The sequence below is a fragment of the Alternaria dauci genome, chromosome 4 (assembly GCF_042100115.1).
Source record: "Alternaria dauci strain A2016 chromosome 4, whole genome shotgun sequence".
NCBI classification, from domain to species: domain Eukaryota; kingdom Fungi; phylum Ascomycota; class Dothideomycetes; order Pleosporales; family Pleosporaceae; genus Alternaria; species Alternaria dauci.
Window position 1 is genome coordinate 430,674 of NC_091275.1, and position 17,091 is coordinate 447,764.

General features: G+C 52.8%; 3 protein-coding genes across 3 annotated transcripts; 1 reads left to right on the forward strand and 2 right to left on the reverse strand.

Moving 5' to 3' along the window:
• Positions 1-7,206: 7,206 nt before the first annotated feature.
• On the reverse strand, positions 7,207-10,773 carry ACET3X_004742 (uncharacterized protein). The gene is made up of 4 exons (XM_069451438.1): positions 10,521-10,773; positions 10,379-10,463; positions 10,034-10,314; positions 7,207-9,988 (listed from the first exon to the last, which is right to left on the reverse strand). Exons 1-4 carry the CDS (start codon positions 10,701-10,703, stop codon positions 7,460-7,462), a joined length of 3,078 nt encoding a protein of 1,025 aa, XP_069306786.1. The 5' UTR covers positions 10,704-10,773; the 3' UTR covers positions 7,207-7,459.
• Positions 10,774-10,936: 163 nt separating this feature from the next.
• On the forward strand, positions 10,937-12,531 carry ACET3X_004743 (uncharacterized protein). The gene is made up of 2 exons (XM_069451449.1): positions 10,937-11,482; positions 11,531-12,531. Exons 1-2 carry the CDS (start codon positions 11,121-11,123, stop codon positions 12,393-12,395), a joined length of 1,227 nt encoding a protein of 408 aa, XP_069306787.1. The 5' UTR covers positions 10,937-11,120; the 3' UTR covers positions 12,396-12,531.
• Positions 12,532-13,044: 513 nt separating this feature from the next.
• Positions 13,045-15,262, reverse strand: ACET3X_004744 (uncharacterized protein; the record flags this gene model as incomplete). Its single annotated transcript, XM_069451460.1, has 3 exons — positions 13,045-13,124; positions 13,261-14,609; positions 15,018-15,262. The coding sequence occupies 3 exons, from the start codon at positions 15,260-15,262 to the stop codon at positions 13,045-13,047; spliced, it is 1,674 nt and encodes a 557-aa protein (XP_069306788.1).
• Between the last annotated feature and the right edge of the window lie 1,829 nt (positions 15,263-17,091).

Here is a 17,091-nt window from a genome sequence, read left to right on the forward strand (position 1 = left end):
ATCCTGACATGCGACAGCCTACGCACGCCATAGAAGGGAAACATCGAACGCCACCCCTGTAGTCGCCTAGGTAGAGTATTGCTCTACAAAGGAAGATGGATTACTCTCCTGTAGTTGCCTAGTAAGCTATTCGATTTTTCCCTTCTATGGCGTGTACGTAGCTGTTCTCCACGTTCGTGGGGGAAGAGGGTCCACTGATCGCTAGTTCGGCGCTGATCATTTCGCCTAGCATGCGTACTAACGCTGGGAGCGTTTGTCTCCGATTCCAGCGTCGCCGCGATGAGGTTTACCGTGAAATGCATAGGTATAGTTTCTGCACGGGTGATGATCTCATGGTAACGACCTGGTAGCCTTGTGCGTGTGCGCTTTGACTTGTGCCGTCCGAGATGACAGAAATTCCCTGCACACGACTAGCTCGGGGCCTTTCGGAGCGATGGAGCTTCTTCTCCAGAGCAAAAAATTAGCAAGATACGAACAGTGACGATTCGGGTGATGTGCAGCGCTGGATGGAAAATGATGTTGATGCGATAGGTCGGCAGTGCGGAAATTGCAGGGCGTTCCTGTCCCGGGGTTTTAGAATGGCGGCGGCGGCGGGGTGTGACGCAACGAACGGCGCGAAAAGCAGCGGCCTTGCATGTTTTATGGTAGGCGACAGAATGTTTCGAAAACTGCGGGGGTTGGGTTCCACATTCACGAGTCATTTGTTGATATCTGCAACCTGGCCGCCGCTGTCCGCAGGAGCCGGGGCAGCAAAGATCGTGAGTCAGCTACTACGATTCGGTAGGTGTGCGCTTGCAGATTTCCATGGGCACGCGAACAACAAATAGCAAAACCGCGTACACAATGTGGCTCAACTTCAACGGAAATGCATGGTGGGTCCGCAATTCTTCGTGCCGCCCTAGGTCCACGAGTGTGTAGAGCTCGCTTTTCAGTCTTCGGAGAGGCCTACTATATCGCGATAATCATTGGGTTGCCGCCCTAGGTCGGCTGTATGCAACCTGATTTTATGACTTTTTTTGGCGCAACGGATAATCCAGAACAGGGCGACTTCTAATGCATGCGCTAAGCACATACCTTTAGTCTTCTAGAATCGCGGCGGGAGATTCGACCTCGCTACCAACTTCCCGCGGTAGCGGGACGCGCTAACGCTCCCGAGATGACAGGGCAAGTCGCAACGTCTGCCGGTTTCAACCTGCCATCGTGCTGCGGACGCACCGACCGCGTACGCCATCTCGAGTCAGCACACCGGCGATCGTCATGATTTCATGCAAGGAATCATGAGCGAAGAGACTAAGTGGCCGCCACGGCATAAACCACGATCAGTAGGGCCGGGTTCAGGCAGGCCACGAGGTCTCCACAAGAGTACTAGCAACAGCACGAGGAAACTTTCCAGATCATCAGCATGGTTGATCAGAAGGGAGCCAGATCGACCTTGCCAGTACATCTTGTGCCGGGGATGACAATGATCAACATCATGATAAAAGCGTGCGGTAGAGCGTGCCATTCCGCGGCTTCCACAAGTTGTCCCTCATCATGTCAAGCCTATGTTCCTCGCTCGAAATGTACATCTCATTTCGGCACAGGAGCCTACAATCTGGCGCACTGACGTCAGAATCGGCCAAGGGCAATCAATCCTTGTAGCGGATCGCCGAATTCAATTAATCGCATCAGCATTTCCATCCTCATGAAGGAGTTGCAGGATCGCAACACCCATACGACCCCTATAACGATACCTGTAAGTAATCTAACTTTGGACCGCGTATTGTCCAGGGTCGCCATCCAGAAAAGTGGTAAGTTTCGGCGCACGGCAAACAACAATTGTTCTGCGACGTAATGTGACTCATCCCGTGTAGGAAGCGTGGCAAGAAATGCGCCTGTGTACGTGTTGGCTGATTGACGGTGGGATTAGAATGCCAGACGGTTGCCTTTGCACCTATATCCTGTAGTAGTGAATGTAACCGAAGCCGCTTGCAGCAAGACCAGCTTCTAATCGACCTGCCAACATTGCGAGGCGATTGCAACGTCCGCATGCCGAGAACAAAGTCGTCGCGCTGGGACAGTATTGCTGCTAAGACATCGGCATTGTCAACTTTGTGTGTTTGCCTGGGTTGTTAAATTACCTGAATATGCCGTGCGTAGTGGGCACAGACACACTGGACGAGTCTGCTGAACCTTCTCACCGCTTCAGGTTCCGTGGTTTCGTGAATCGTGCTCTTGTTTGGTGGCCCTGGCGCACGTTATGCCAGAGCCGGGACGTTGTTAAAGTCTAAGCCACCATCAGACTGAAAGCGATCATCTGAAACTCCCGTGGTTCCCGTGCCTGTTCCGGGAAGACAACCATTGGCGCACAAGACACAAGACATCCCAGCAGCCGTGCGCCAAGCCCGCCACCTGCTAGCGTCGGCGTTGTCGTAGTCGGCCGCAGAATTCGATGGTGTTGCACCGATCAGACTAGGCTCGAAGGGTGCTTCCGGTAGGGCACACAGTCTAACGGGCTTGTCGGATGATTTGTACCGAGCTCGCAAAACCAACATCTAACCATTACCACACGCACCCCCGACAGACGATGTGCGCAGCGCGTATGGCTCCTTCATGAAGTTAATCTCATCTGCATTCCTTGCAGCTTTGGGGATATAATGCCGTCCTTCCGTGCCTTTTACAACTTATCCAACACTCACTCATTACAATCATTTTGGGACTTTCGCTCGCTATTGTCAATACTTCTACTTGCATACTCTCCCCCGACGGCTCTTCATGTACTGGACTTATTATTATAACCTACGACGGCCCTTCTTCACAAAAACTAATCAGTATCCTTTCGGCACGATCATTATACCATGTTGGCTGACGAAAATATTCTCTCGCGCTCGCCATCCCCCACCTTGTACGACTTTCTTAGCATACCAAACGAGGAGATATTCAGCATCCCGGACGACATAGACTCCACTCATGAGCGGGGTATCACAACGCCTGATTCGAATACCCACCAAGAGGCTCCGAAACCGACCCAGAGTCTCTGCACCGCGGATGAAGATGAAGCTATACGATTCATGCTCCAGGCTGGAATAAGTCCTGAGCAAATTGTTCGATTTGCCGATATTCACAAGAAATCGAAGGAGGCTGGCAACCACGCCGCTCTCGATATCATTTCAGGTGTTCAAATAGATGAACTACTGGGAAGGATCCATACCGTCGGTCAGTAGGACTGGCTAAGCGACCTTGCCAGGCTGACCTGAATTAGAAGCCCGTCTGATTTTGACTGGACCTTCACTTCAAACTGTACCCCCACCCACAACGATACCAGTATCTACCAAGCTCAAGCGCGAGCCGTCTGAAGACTTCGATGAAAAGCTGGATTTTTCCTCCAAACGCGCGCGCACCACAATCCTGGACGAAGAGCCAGACCTCTCTGCCAGACCGAAACCGAAACACTTATCCGAGCCGAAAAAGATCACTCGACGAGGCTGTCCAGGTGAGCACTGGAAGTGCAAGCCAGACGAACTGACCAAGAGAACATACTGGACATCCTTTTCGAAGTTCCGCAAGCACTTTGAGACTCATCACTTGGGACACAATCGTACGAACGACTACCGTTGGGAATGTCATTTATGCGTCCAAGGTCCATTTGGGGGAAACGGTCATGGCCTCATACAACACTTATGGGATCATCACTTCTAGCGAGGCTGTCATCCTAGCATCATTGGGTTTATATCGACGACACGACATTATGACCTCGATGGTGTGCACATTACTTTTAATCTACGATGAAGATTTTCTTTCTTTAATAGACTTTGGGGAGGCATGGCTTAGTTGCGGCCGCAACGACATACTCGTTAGACGATGGCGATGATTTGCTTTACACTTATCGATGGAACAAACAGCAATTCACTCCAGTGAGAAGCATGGTAGCCTTTCATTCTATCCTAGTTGAAGCTAGTTTTTACCAGTACGGCTTAAGTCCTGGGACAGCGTATAGAAGGTGGTGGTCAATAATCCTCAAAAGAAAAGTTCCGCACATGAGTTGTCAAAGGATATTGAGGGCCTCTTTGTTGCTTGTAGCATCATCAAGCATTGCCATTGTAAGTACAAGCTCAATGTCATCGTCGCGAACAATTTTAATCTCCTAAGATCGCGCAGATCGTCCGTGCATTGGCGACTTCCATGGCCATGCAAGGGAACAAAGGCAACATCCTGGAGCGTTACCAGATCTATGATTCTGTAGCGGCCAACGCGACGGTCAAAAAGATGCGCAAGAGCGTTACGGCCATGCCCAGGGCCAAGTCGATTATCGCATGCGATGAGATCCTTCGCGCGAGGTAGGCCGCTGTCGACGATGACCACACTGAGGTATGTCTCCTGATGGCGCCTAGTGAGTAGGCTGACTTGACTTGGAGGAGCTTTCGCTGTCAGGAAGTGACTTGTCTATGGGCAAACTCGCACCAGGGGAGACGAAGAAGCCGCCTGATGGCAAGGAGACTGGCGGAAGCGGGTGCCGTAACATCTGGGCATAGTCTAGCTATCGAGGCAACGAGCGAATTTGTATATGTTAGTTGCGATATCATGGGCTCTTAGTCTATTTCTAATCAGTTCAGAGACTGGAAGTTTATTCCTGGCTGCTCCCATGTCGCTCCTCTGACTACACGCAGACGTCTTTGGAACTGCGGCATCGCGAAGAGAGCAGAGATGTAGTAGTGCTATACAACTACGTTACCGCCACTTAGTTTTGTTGCTTCAATTCTACTTTCTACCATGTCTTGATCCTGAAATCTTACACGTACTTCCTCCCCTTTCGCAATGGCGTGATAACCTTTCCCACTTGTTGAATCGCCAACTTCCCAGTCTCGCTATCCTTCTCCACGTCTCGAAATGCTACGCGCACATCTTTCAAACAGCGCGATCGATCCGATGCACTGAGGTAAGTCCCCGTTGTCGGCAGCTCTAGGTACGTACTCTCTCTTGTTGCCAGACTAGAAATGTTCATGAGTATATCCGGGCCGCGTAAGAAAAATGTCCGGAGATAGAAAGGGATCAAGCTCGCCGTGATCAGTACAGTGGATGAGATCATGAGGGCAACAACCCAGCCCCAATGGGCTTGAAACACTTCCGTACTGCTGCGTTTTGTGCCACTACTTTCCCATGCTCTTGCTAGATAAGCTGAATCGGCATTGTAAGACACTTTGTAGATTGGCTTTGTGCCATTGGTGCCAGGAATCTCTGTCATGTCCTGGCTCGTATCCTGGTATTCCCAGGATACCTTGTCGTCTGGCCATATGGTGACTTCATTCATACCGCTTGTGAATACGTTTTTGCCATTCATTGCAGCCCAATATGTGTTCAGCATCTGGCCTAGTCGTGTCGCAGTTTTGTTGTTAGGGCGTTGAAATGACCGTGCAAAGCCACCCCTTGGGTCCTTTGGGTCATTGACGTAACCTCTCGAGAAAAGCTCTGATGACGAGTTGATGGTTTGCTCCCACATCGTCCCGTTCAGACGGTAATCAAGACCCAATAGTGTGTACGCCAGTGGGGGATGCTCGAGAGGAGAACGTCGGATACGCGGGACAAAACAAGTACGATATGTCTCGCATGAGACTGCAACTTCGAAGTACGACGTCTCGATGGTGCAATTTAAAGCTTCAGGATAATCCCATGTCCATGTAAATGCAAAAGGTTCCAGATCTTTGGCAGACATCCTAGCCCGCTCCGTAGTGTTTTCATTCCAGGATAGATTTCCAAACCAACTTTCATTGTTATTGAACGGGAAGCGAAAGCCAGGCGGTATGGCGTAAGGATCGCAGTTCAGATGGAAATACATGGCTTCTATCGTGGCTGCGTAGTCAATGTAGTCCGTCGAGTCTATGCCACTCATTGGTATTCCAATGAGCGAACTATACGTGTCTTCAGTAGCATTACTCGTTTGGTACCAGCCTGGATCGTCCGCAGGCGACATTTTCTCATAGTATTGAACCCGAGGAACTTTGACATGCCCCCAGGCGTCGCGTGGTGAGCTTTCGTGCGTTGCTGAGCTAAGAAGCGCAGCAGTGAAAATGCTATTCAGGTTCGACTCGGTGGTTCCGCCATCAGGCACCCACATTTGCGGCCCCGGGGCAACATAGAGATACGTTGTGTTTTCGAGTGCGTTTCTTGGGCCAAATGTGATCTGGCGAAAGGAGGATTGACCGCCCACAGGAGATGGTATCCAGATGGCGATTAGGCCGAGGCCAACGTAGCTGACGCTCCGTAATTGGAATTGTGAGACGACGGTACTGGTAAGTGATGTACTACCAGCCAGTGTGTTCAAAAGAGCGATACGCTGGCCTGTCTCCAGTCCCCAGAGCATGATCGCATGTGTGGCTCGTCCAACGATAGAGGCAAAGACTACGGGATATACGGTCGGGCCCTAGATCTGATTAAATCGTTGAGGTTGGAGTTCAACCGTATGTAGACTTACCCATGTTGAAGCTCGTTTGAACCTTTTAGCTGCTTCCAGGTGAGCATTTGTGGGCTTCTGATCGTACAACACGACAGACCAAGCGAAAGCGAGGAAGGCAACTGCGACAGCTAACAGAACCACGTCGATGATGATGGAGCCGGACGGGGTCGAGTTTTAGCCGCATCTGCAAGTCCATCTAGCAGCGATGCAACACCCTCTTGTTGCGATCAAACACAGTCGTGCTATACTCATGCGAATATCTTTTATACCGAGTCTAGAGCAATAATGCCCGCGGATATGCGGTCAACCATCGTTTGAACCAGAAAAACGAGTACCAGCATACCGGTTTGCCCATCGTGCCTATCCAGCACGAAGCTTCATCCAGCGAGCTAAGCACGCGCAGCGATTGTGGCGTTCAAAACTACCACCTATCGCAGCCTGCCGCCCCCATACACTCGCGGCTCAGCCCCGTTCATATATCCAGACGAGCCTCGCTGCCTAGCACATGTCAGGTAAGCAACGAGGCTGCGTACTCGTAAGCACTCTCCATTCCAGTGTCGCCGCAGCAGTACACTTTACCGGCGTAAAAACGGGCGAATAGATTTTCAAGTACTGTAGATTTTGTGTTTCTGTGTTGGCCGAAGTATGAGGGTGGTGTGTGAGAGGGGATGTAGCGATATCTGCAAGGCTGCAAAGCGTGTGAACGTGGTTATGCATGACGTCAGCCACGTGCAAGACATATCCGTCACGAACAGACAACTCCAACACTTTTGAATCGAGAATCAAGCATCGCCATTACTATGTCCTATTTTTCATCCCCTTCCACCCGGAAACGGAAGTAAAAGGGAAAGGGGGGGGGGGGGGGGGGGGGAAGAAGAGAAGAAAGAACCCTTCCACTAATCTCCCGGTATCAAAATCGCCGCAATCCAAACCCTCACTGCGGCTCTCTCGCGCAGTGCCCGTAAACCCTCACCCAAAGCCCATAAACCCCTAATCTTACATACCCAAACCCCTTCGGTAAGCATCAATCTACCTCTTCCTCTTCCTCGCCTTCCCCTCATCCTCACTCCCACCACCCCCATTCGCCCTATCCTCCTTGTCCTTCTTCGCCGCCTTCTTATCCAATTCATCCCAGCTCTCGCCCTCACTAAACTCGTCCTCACTCCCCTCGTCGCTCATCTCCTCACTCGCATTCTCATCAAAGTCGCTCTCCTCACTACTCTCATCGCTAATCGCCAACTCGCTCTCACTAACCTCAAACGCGCTCTCTTCCTCTTCCTCGCCATCACCCTCGTCATCCGTTTCGTTGGACAAGAAACTCCATCCACCATCCGCAAAGAACTGGTGCGGATCGGATGTGACAGTTTTCATAATGGTGGCCCAGTTGAGGTTGAGCGGACCCTCTGTGAATGGGATATCGACTGAGTCCAACCAATCCTTGACCGGGTCCAGAGACTCCACAGGAATAGTGTTGATATGCACTGGGGGCCGATTGTAGTCCTTGAAGACGACCACCATGTCAAAGTTCCTCAGTCCAAACTGCACACGCTCAAGATGCACAATCTCAATCTCGCTCAGCGTCAGACAAGTAAACGGCGGCTCCGTGAGCTGCACCAGACAATCTGTCGTAGGCTGAACCAGCACACTGGACCGACTCGGCACACCGTTGAAGCCCAACTCGCGATACGGAATATCCACACTAACATTTTCGTTGCGCGCCGCATCCGCAATCTTTTCCGCAAAATTCTTGAATTCCTTGTCGAGAGCCGCGCGGCGCCTTCGCTCTTCTTGTTCCTGCTCAAACTCTTCCTCGTCGCCGAATTTGTGGCGGCGCTTGCGGTTGCCTGTCTCGTCGAATTGCATCTCGGTTGCTTCGCGGACAAACTGGACGTCCTTGGTCTTCTTCTTGCCCAGCATAATCGGGTTCTTGAGGTGGACGTGGATAATGACAATCAGCTCGTGTTGCGAGGGCTGGAAAAAGAGATGCTTCATGTTGCTGAACAAGACGTCAATCTTGGCGGTGCCATTGCCGTGCACGTAGCGCAGACCGTTCTGGTGGATCTCGACGCTACCGGGGATGCGCTTGCCGTCGAGTGCCGGGCGAATGAAGATGAGGTCGAGCATGTGCGGCTTGCGCGTCTTGAGCGGGATGAGCTTGTCTTGTTCGACAACATCCTCCATCTGCTTCTTCTCCGTCTCCCGTCGTACGACGTCCTTTTTCAGCTCTGTAATGTCCTTGGTGATCTGGTCGATGCGGTCAACGTCGTGCGACTTGAAGGTCAGACTGCGAATAAAGTGTGCGTTGGGGTCTTCAAAAGGCTGGTCGTCTTTTCGGCCCACACCTTGACCTGGCGACAGGAAGTTGATGCGGAGCGATGTGAAGTCGGCTTCGGGGGTGTGCGAAGCGTTCTTGATGGTATGGATGTGGAAAGGAACCGGTCGGCCCATGATCGGCAGAAGAACGGTGAGGTTCTTCTTGTCGACGACAATCTCGAGGTTGGCGACGGAACTGGGGAACTGGTTGTCGCGCTTGTACGACTCGAACTTTTTGAACTTCTTCTCCTCGGTGCCGTTGAGCGACTTTGCGCCTTCGCTGTACTCTGCAAGGCCCTGCTCCTGCTTCTTGGCGTGCAGCTCTCTCTGATGCTGTCGCCGTTGCTCCTCCTTCTCGGCATCTTGGTTGGTTGTTCGCTCGTGACGGGTGCGCGTCTTGGTGATGTTGGTCTGGGCGATGGCGGGGCGCTCCTTCTTCACCTTGGGCTTCGCCTCCTCTTCCTCGTCGTCGAAGAAGAAGGAGACGGCGTCCAGGTCGGAGGTGGTGTCCTTTGTGAATACCGCGCAGTCAGCCGAGCTAACACGGACGGTGTCTACCAAGACGAGCGAGTAGGTCTTGCTCTTCTTGTCCTGCGGCTTGCTGTTCTCCAGGTCCGACAGGCCAGTCTGAACGACCAGAGTCATGCCATCTTTCAGAACACGAGTGTTCTTGCCGCTCAGGAGGAGCGAAGAGTCCTTGTTCTCGGTGCCGATGCCGTAACCGACGTTCTTGGGAAAGTGCTTCTCCCACTCTGGCTTTTTGGATTTGAGATGTGCGAGGGCCTTGTTGTACACGTCCTTGGCCACGACGCCGTCCTTGATCGACTTGATGACCAGGTCGTGAATCGCCAGAAGCAGCTTGTAGGCCGTCTCCTGCTCCTTGTTGGGGCCGACCATGAATGTGCGACCGATCATGGCACCGTATGTTTGGTAGCGCAGACCGAGGACCGAGATGATGACGCCAGCGTGCAGGTTGTTCTCGTCGGGCTCAGCCGCGAACTTGAGATCGTACGAGCCACCGCTCTGGATTGTGGGCTGCAGACACCAGTCGAGCTGCATCGAGTCGAATGTCTTGGAGAGCTTCTGCTTCTCGAAGAACTTGGCGTCGTCGATCTTGTTGGAGACCTTGTCGGCGAGGGCGCGGTGCGAGATTTTCTTCTCGGAGTCGAGGATGTCGGACATTTCCTCAACAAAGTAGTTGGACATGAGGGCGCTCGAGGCTCGGGCAGCATCGCGGATGGTTCGCTGGAGGGTTAGCTAGGCACTATTATAGTTTACGACTCAACTCACCAGCTCCTTCTCGTCCTTGACGGACAGGGCGGCGTTGGACAGGATGGCGGCCAGATCGACCTGGTCCTCCTCCTTGAAGCCAGCCTCGTCAAAGGCCGCCTTCCACTCGCTGGCAAAGGCGTTGTTGGCGTTGTCCTTTTTCAGCACTGCCACCTTCTTGCCGGCCTTTTTCATTGTCTCGAGACATGTCTGGAACTGCTTCTTGTTCTCCTCGGCGTCCTTGCCGCGCACGAGAATCTCGACGGGCACCTTGCCACCCTTGAGCGGCTCCAGGTACGAGGCTGCGTGGTGTTAGCAAACATGTCCATGTCCATGTCCAATGCCAAGCAATCGTGTCGCACTCACCCTTTTTCTTGGTGGTGACAATCTGGAGCAGGTCGGGCGTCAGGACGAAGAGCGTGGCCGGGAACTCGTAGCCTAGCAGCCACAGCTATGGGATGTCGTCAGCTCGCTGTCGCCCATCACAGTCGCACATGCGCAATCTCACCTGGAATGCCGCGGGCTTGAGATAGATGCCGGGCTCGCTCGCCTTGCCGACGAGCGTGGCGATTGAGCCTGCGCCCTGGAAGACCTGGTCGCCCGAGCGCTTGTCGGCCTTCCATTTGGTGACGAGGTTGTTGAGGCGCTCGTGGAAGAGCGCCTTGTCGATGACAATGTCGTTGTCCGCCATGTCTGAAGGTGCGCGCAAGGGAACCTCCAAACGAGTTGGCTGGGCTGCGAGGGGAGAGGTGGAGGAGAGAAGGCGACGATGGGAAAGTCGCGAAAGGTTGATGCGACGCGAGGTACGCGCTCGGGGGCCGTGCGCTCTTAACTCCACAACGGGCTAGTGTCCCAATTACGTTGCGTAGGTAGCAGTCGGGGAGCATCTAAATCTACTTTTGGAAATCATTTCGACGACTGTTTACGCCTTCTCTCTCTCTGTTTCTCGTCATCTTATTTGTTCTTGTATACCCAGAGTTAGTCCAAATCACTCCCACCCACCCTGTGACCATCCCACGCGGCTGCCTCACCCCCGTCGGCCCTCAACCTTCACCCTCAACACCCCGCCCATGCGCCCGCAATCCTCACTCCCCTCCCATGCTCTGCAATGACGGCCGGCTCCAGTCTCCGCGCTGGAGTCTCTCTCCGCAGCGATGCCCCCAATGACGCCTCTCCCCCCGACGCCCCGCAGGCACCCAACAAGGCACCAGCGACGGGCGTGCAGGCGGCCGGCATGCGCGCCGTGGCAGCGCGAATGGTCGCCTTTTACTTCCGCGCACCCGTCAAGGCCTTCTTTCGCGGCAGGATCGACTACATGGGGTACGCGAGGGCCATCAATCCGCACGTCATGGCAGATGCAAAGTGGTCGTGGAGAATGACGACGCCGGCCGTGTTGGCGCATGCCATTCGCACAGAGGGATGGGGCTTCATTCCGAAACAGGTGCTGCCGCCTCTGATGGCGAATACATGGTATGTGTGGGGAGATGCCTGGCCTTAGCATATGCTGACACGGCATAGTATCGGCGCAGTCCTGTATACAGCATACCTCCACAGTCTCTCCGCACTCCATGAACCCTCGTCATACCAGACTAAACGCGTGTACCCCCCACCGCCCCCCTCTGTGACCTTCACAGCAGGATTCATCGGCGGCGGCATCCAATCCGTCATCGCCGCCCCCTTTGACGCCCTGCAAACCCGTTTCCGCACCGCCGACATCCTCGACGGCAAGCACAAGACCATGTGGCACTACGCCGGCCACAAGCTGCGCTCCATCGGCGTCCAGGGCATCTTCGCCGGCTGGTCTCTGTCCTTTGTCAAAGACGCATTCGGCGCCGCCGTCTTCTTCGGCACCTTTGAAACCGTCAAGAGCCAGGCGTACCTCGAGTTTGTCTCGCGGTACTACGGGAGCCGCACACGCGACACGCTGCTCGAGAAGTCGATTCCGTACCTGCAAGAAGACCACGACGACCGCCCCGTCATCCGACCGCATTACATGCTCGAACCCATGTTTCTCCTCTTGGCGGGCGTCTCGGCATCGGTCACTTCACAGCTCATACAGCACCCGCTCACAGAGATCCAGGACGTCCACTACCGCCGCCTCGAAGCACTGGATTTCCAGGCCCACCAGGATAACAAGCCCAGTCACATTGTGCGCCGCTACTACCACGCCTACGAGGAGACGTTTGCGCAGTGCAAGATACTCGCCAAGCGCGCCGGGGGATGGAGAAGCTATCTGTATCGGGATTTCTTTATGAGCACGATTAAGCAGGTACCGAGTACGGCGGCGGGGCTGATTGTGTTTGAGATTGTGAGGCGCAAGTATTCGTTTGAGAATGAGGAAGTGATGATTATGCATGAGGATGCGAGGATATTGTTGACATGAGGGGATTGAAGGCGAGTTGTGCCGATACTTTGCATATGATACCCGGATATAGACTGTCAAGACTCATAGATTTTGAATGTCGTTGTACCATATACTAGAAACTTGTATATACAAAACATAGCAAATCGCATTGCACTACCTTAGCACTTCCTTTGCTGTCGCCCTCGTACAGCCTCAGTCAAAGCATACTTGGCTCAACGGGTATGCACACTCGACTCTCCGCCCATCTCCATCATACTCCTCCTTACCCGTTCCCGTTGCCCTCTCTCCCACTGCTTCTCCGCTTCCTCCATCTTCTCCTTGATTTTCGCACCCAGTCCCCACATCTCAAGTCCCAACATCGACCACACAAAGTTCCGTCCCAGATGCCACGACCCGCGAACAAACTGATACTGTGACGTCCTAAATACCTATTAACCATCTCCCTAGACATCCAGTACGCGTCCAACCCTGTAAGCGAACAAAGAAAAAGGAGGGAAGGAGGAGGGAAGAACATCTTACAACTCACACAAACCCCAATATCATCCCACCAACAACCATCCAACACAGTACTCCCAACCCTCGCGCTTGAGAATCAGAAAGGATGGTAAATGCACTGCTCTTATATCCCTCAGTCCCGTTCCTGTCTCCATCCCCAGAAGGCATAACACTACGCCAACAACCCAGCCCAACCGTCACCGGGACTAGACTCGTAATCCCATTGTCTGCCGTCGAGGTCGAAGTATGTATCTGTGGACACGACGGGTCCCAGGTTATGAGTGTGTTTTGCTGTGCGCCTAAGAGTTGGGTATACGGGGTTAGTATACATCTCATAGACAGAAAGATGGTGGAGAGGGGAGGGGAAGGGGGGAGGGGAGATACGTACCTGGGCCTGTAGGGGCGGGAGGAGGAGTGGGGAGAAGTGAGGGCGTGGCTTGGGGGAAGATGAAGGATATGCTCGGTGCTAGGGATGGGATATGTGGTTTTGGTTTTGGCTTCGCGGAAGGGGACGGGGACGAGGTCTCGTGTGTGTTGGAGGGGGTGGGCTTGTGGTGCTTGGAGGAGCGGGTGGGTGTTTCTTTCTCGGGCTTCTCGGTATCGTCATCGTCGGCTGGAGTGTTGTCGTCGGCATCATGAGTCTGTGTGGGTTCCTTGTCTTTGGCGGGTTTCTTCTTTGTGGACGGAGGGTTGTCGTTGGCATCTGTAGATGTTTCTCCAGTTGGTGTGGCATCGTCTTCCTCATCTTTAAATGCAGATTCCTTGTTCCCATCGCCGTCTTCTTTTGCCGCCTTGTCGGGAACAGTGTCTTCGTCTCCAGTCGCCTCCTTGTCAGCCAATGTCTCTTCTTTGAGCCCAAATTGTTTTCCCTCTTCTATACTTCCATTCTCGTCATCATCGTCACCGTTGTGATGTTTAATCGCCAACTTTGTCGCAATAACCACCTCTTCCGTTCCACTTGCTTCCGCACCAACCCCCGTAGTCTCCGCAACAACCTCATCCACCTCCTCATCCACAAAAATATTAAAAAACTCATCCTTCTCTTGCCCAGCCTCTTCCACAACCCCACCTCTTCCCATCCTCGCACCAACAACGTCCGTGGCTCTCCCCTCATCGCCCCGCCGCCACCACGCAAAAGGCGATCTAACCCGCTTCCCCGCCGCGTTCCTCGTCGCCGTCACGACAACACCACTAGACCCTGAAACCCGTGGCGCAGAAACAGTACCAGTTCCCAACCAGCTATAATCAGACGTATACTGCATCGTCTCGCTCTCAGATGTAGTCGTACGTTTAGTGCTAGCAGACTTCTCAGTCACCGTCGATGTGCCCCGTCGTCCTAGTCGCGCAGCGCCGTTTACAGACGCGATAGTCGTGATGGAATCTTGGTTCGTATTATCTGCTGTTGGAACGGAGCCTTCAGCGGTTTTGAGGTATTGGCTGATGTAGGGGTACCATGTGTTCATGCTGGAAATGGTGAAGATGTCTTCTTCGGTGCTGTCTTGTGTTGTGCTGGCGGTAAGGGCGAGTGGTGTAGCTTTGGGCGTTGGAGAGAGTTCCGGGTCGGCTATGGCATCTTGTGGGTTCTCGACTGAGAAGGTTTTAGATTTGGGTTTCGGGGTGTGGGAGGTGCTCACGTCTAAGTTGGAAGACTCGGTATCTGTGGGAGAAATCACTGATGAAGTAATCTCTTGTGTGTCTTCTTCGGGTTCCCTTGTGGAGGACTTGTTCTTGGACTTGCTGGACACGTCAGTTGCTGAGACTGGGGTGATTGAATCAGTGTCTGAAGCCGTTGACCATGAAGATGTTCTCTTTTTGGATTTGGACGCCTCTGAGCTATCGCTAGTCTCATCAGTATACGAGCTCCGAGTCTTCGTCTTGGATATCTCAGAACCGGTCTCTAAAACTGATGCCTGGGATGTCGTGTGTCTGGACAAAGATGATGTGCTTTCCAATGTATCCTCAGTAGTCGATACCTTTTTCGTCTTTTCTTTCGACGACACTGTCGCCGTTGAATCTCCAGCCACCTTACTGCTTTTCGCGTCATTTATATCCTCTGCCTTTCTAAACTCAAGGCAAAAGCTCGCAGCTGCTTCTCCATGAACCGGTATAACGACCGTTTTCGTAGCATCCAGAACATTCAGATACAGTTCACGTGCCTTTGGTGAACCGTCCAAGTCTTGCTTCATCTCGCTTTCGCAGAACGTAGCCGCTGTACTGTTGGACATGTACACTGAGATGTAGCCTTCAGGCGCGAGGCCAGCTCTGAGATTGTAAAGCTGGGTTTTTCGTTTCTTGAGTTCGTAGTCCGGGGTATCATTGCGCTTGGTGGTATTGTTCGAAGATGCGGATCCGACCGTCCTCGTATTGGATACGACAGAATTGTCGTTCATAGGCGATCGGGAACTCGTTGAATCTCCTCCGCTTGGCTTCCTCGGACTGAAGTATACCGCTGTTATAGACGAGGCTACACGATAGTGCTCCGCTTCAGAAGCTTCCTTGGGAAACGACCTTGTGGATTCGTTGGAGATTGCGCCTCCGCTGCTACCCTCACTTCCGGGGTAGTTATCTTGCAGCCTTCTTACTTCCGTATGATAGATGGTCTTTGTTATGGTCGGCGTCATGCGACCTTTGCGCTCGATGGCGGCTGCCAGAGCTAGGTCAAAAGCAAGAGCACGTGTGCTTAGCGACAAGGTTAGTATACCCGTAAGTAGTTTCATATCGATGCCGCGCTGCGGTGGTACAAAGAAAGAGCCGCAGATTATGGAAGAAAATGATTTGAGTACTCCTAGTGTTGTGACGATGTGTGCTCATCGATCAAAGGAATCCGAGTGACATGTAACTACCTGGAAGGGTACAATCATGGAAAGGAACGACAGATATTGATCAACTCTAGAAGTTTAGCTGTGAATATGGGATGCGCTTTGCAGATTGTTGGCGATGATGCCATCGCTTCCCGTTCTCGCATGCGTTTGTCGCATCTTGCAGTCGGTAATTGTCGCGCTTCTTCACAGTACCCGTCACGCGGTCTGCGGTGGCTGCCGAGGTTATTCACATTTTGTTCTCAGGCTTCGACTTAAATACACGGGTTTGCATCGGTTTTCATGATGTAAGTCGAGTGCTTTGCAACAGGGAGAGATGACGGTAGAGTCGAGGTTGAATTGAAGCGCGGTCCGAAACTAGGAACGCTTATTCAGCTAGCTCACCGAGTCGGCCATACGTCATGCACTACATCCCCAGCTTCCTCTCCACACACCCATCAATCCAGCACCTCCATAGCCCCAACCACCAGCCGCCAAACCAGTTCTCCCGCACGCTAAGTCGGAACGCAATGAGCGCCACTGCTTCTCCCACCAGGAACCACCCTCCTCCTACAGCAAGCACCGAGTATGCGTTCAACTTCATTCCTTGACTCTGCTTTCGAATGAAACACGCAGTTTCCGCCATTCAACTGGCCGACAGCGAATGAGCCATCGGAGAGAGCTACGGCGCCGCAGCACTCGTTCATGGCTGCGATACCAGTTGAGCCTGTGCTCACGCATTCGCAGCTGAAGTTGGCCTACGTGTCGCGTTAGCTTTCTATGGTGGAAAAGGCGCAAGGGAGAAGAGAGAGGGAAGTTGGTTAGAGAAGAGATGTGAATGTAGACGTACCTGCGCGAGGATCGCCAGGAGGCTGTAGGTAAGAACTGAGAGGAGCTTCATTGTCACGATGGATAGGCGTACTGAGGTTGGGTTTGGCTGAAGAGTTGGAAGGCGAGGTCGAGTGCTCACCGGTTACATAGTATACGGACTGCACTTCTTTGCCAGTCTCTATGAAAACCGCGATCGCTCGTCCTTCCTTTTCGCTTTCTGGCTCGGCCTTGGTTTTCCTGGTACACTGATAGTAAGGACAGTATGTACACGGCAGGTCCTGTGATTACCTTGGCCTGCTTATGTTTAGTAAACACTGTCAGCTTGGGAATCCTATCTTCTCCTTTCTCGTTGGTAGTCGCTCCTTTTCCCTATTACTGCTTACTTTGCCTTTGCAGATCTGGTGAGTACAGAGGTGTTAGTTGTGTCTAGACAGGAGCTTGTTCAGAAGTGCTGATGAATATAAAAGGCCTTGGACATTTTGTTAATCCTGCTTTCATGAGTGTAGACTTCCGCATGAACGCTGTAGTCTTCATAAAAACTGGTCGCACATGTATAGCAGTTGCGACCCACTCGTCCTCTGTGCCTACTC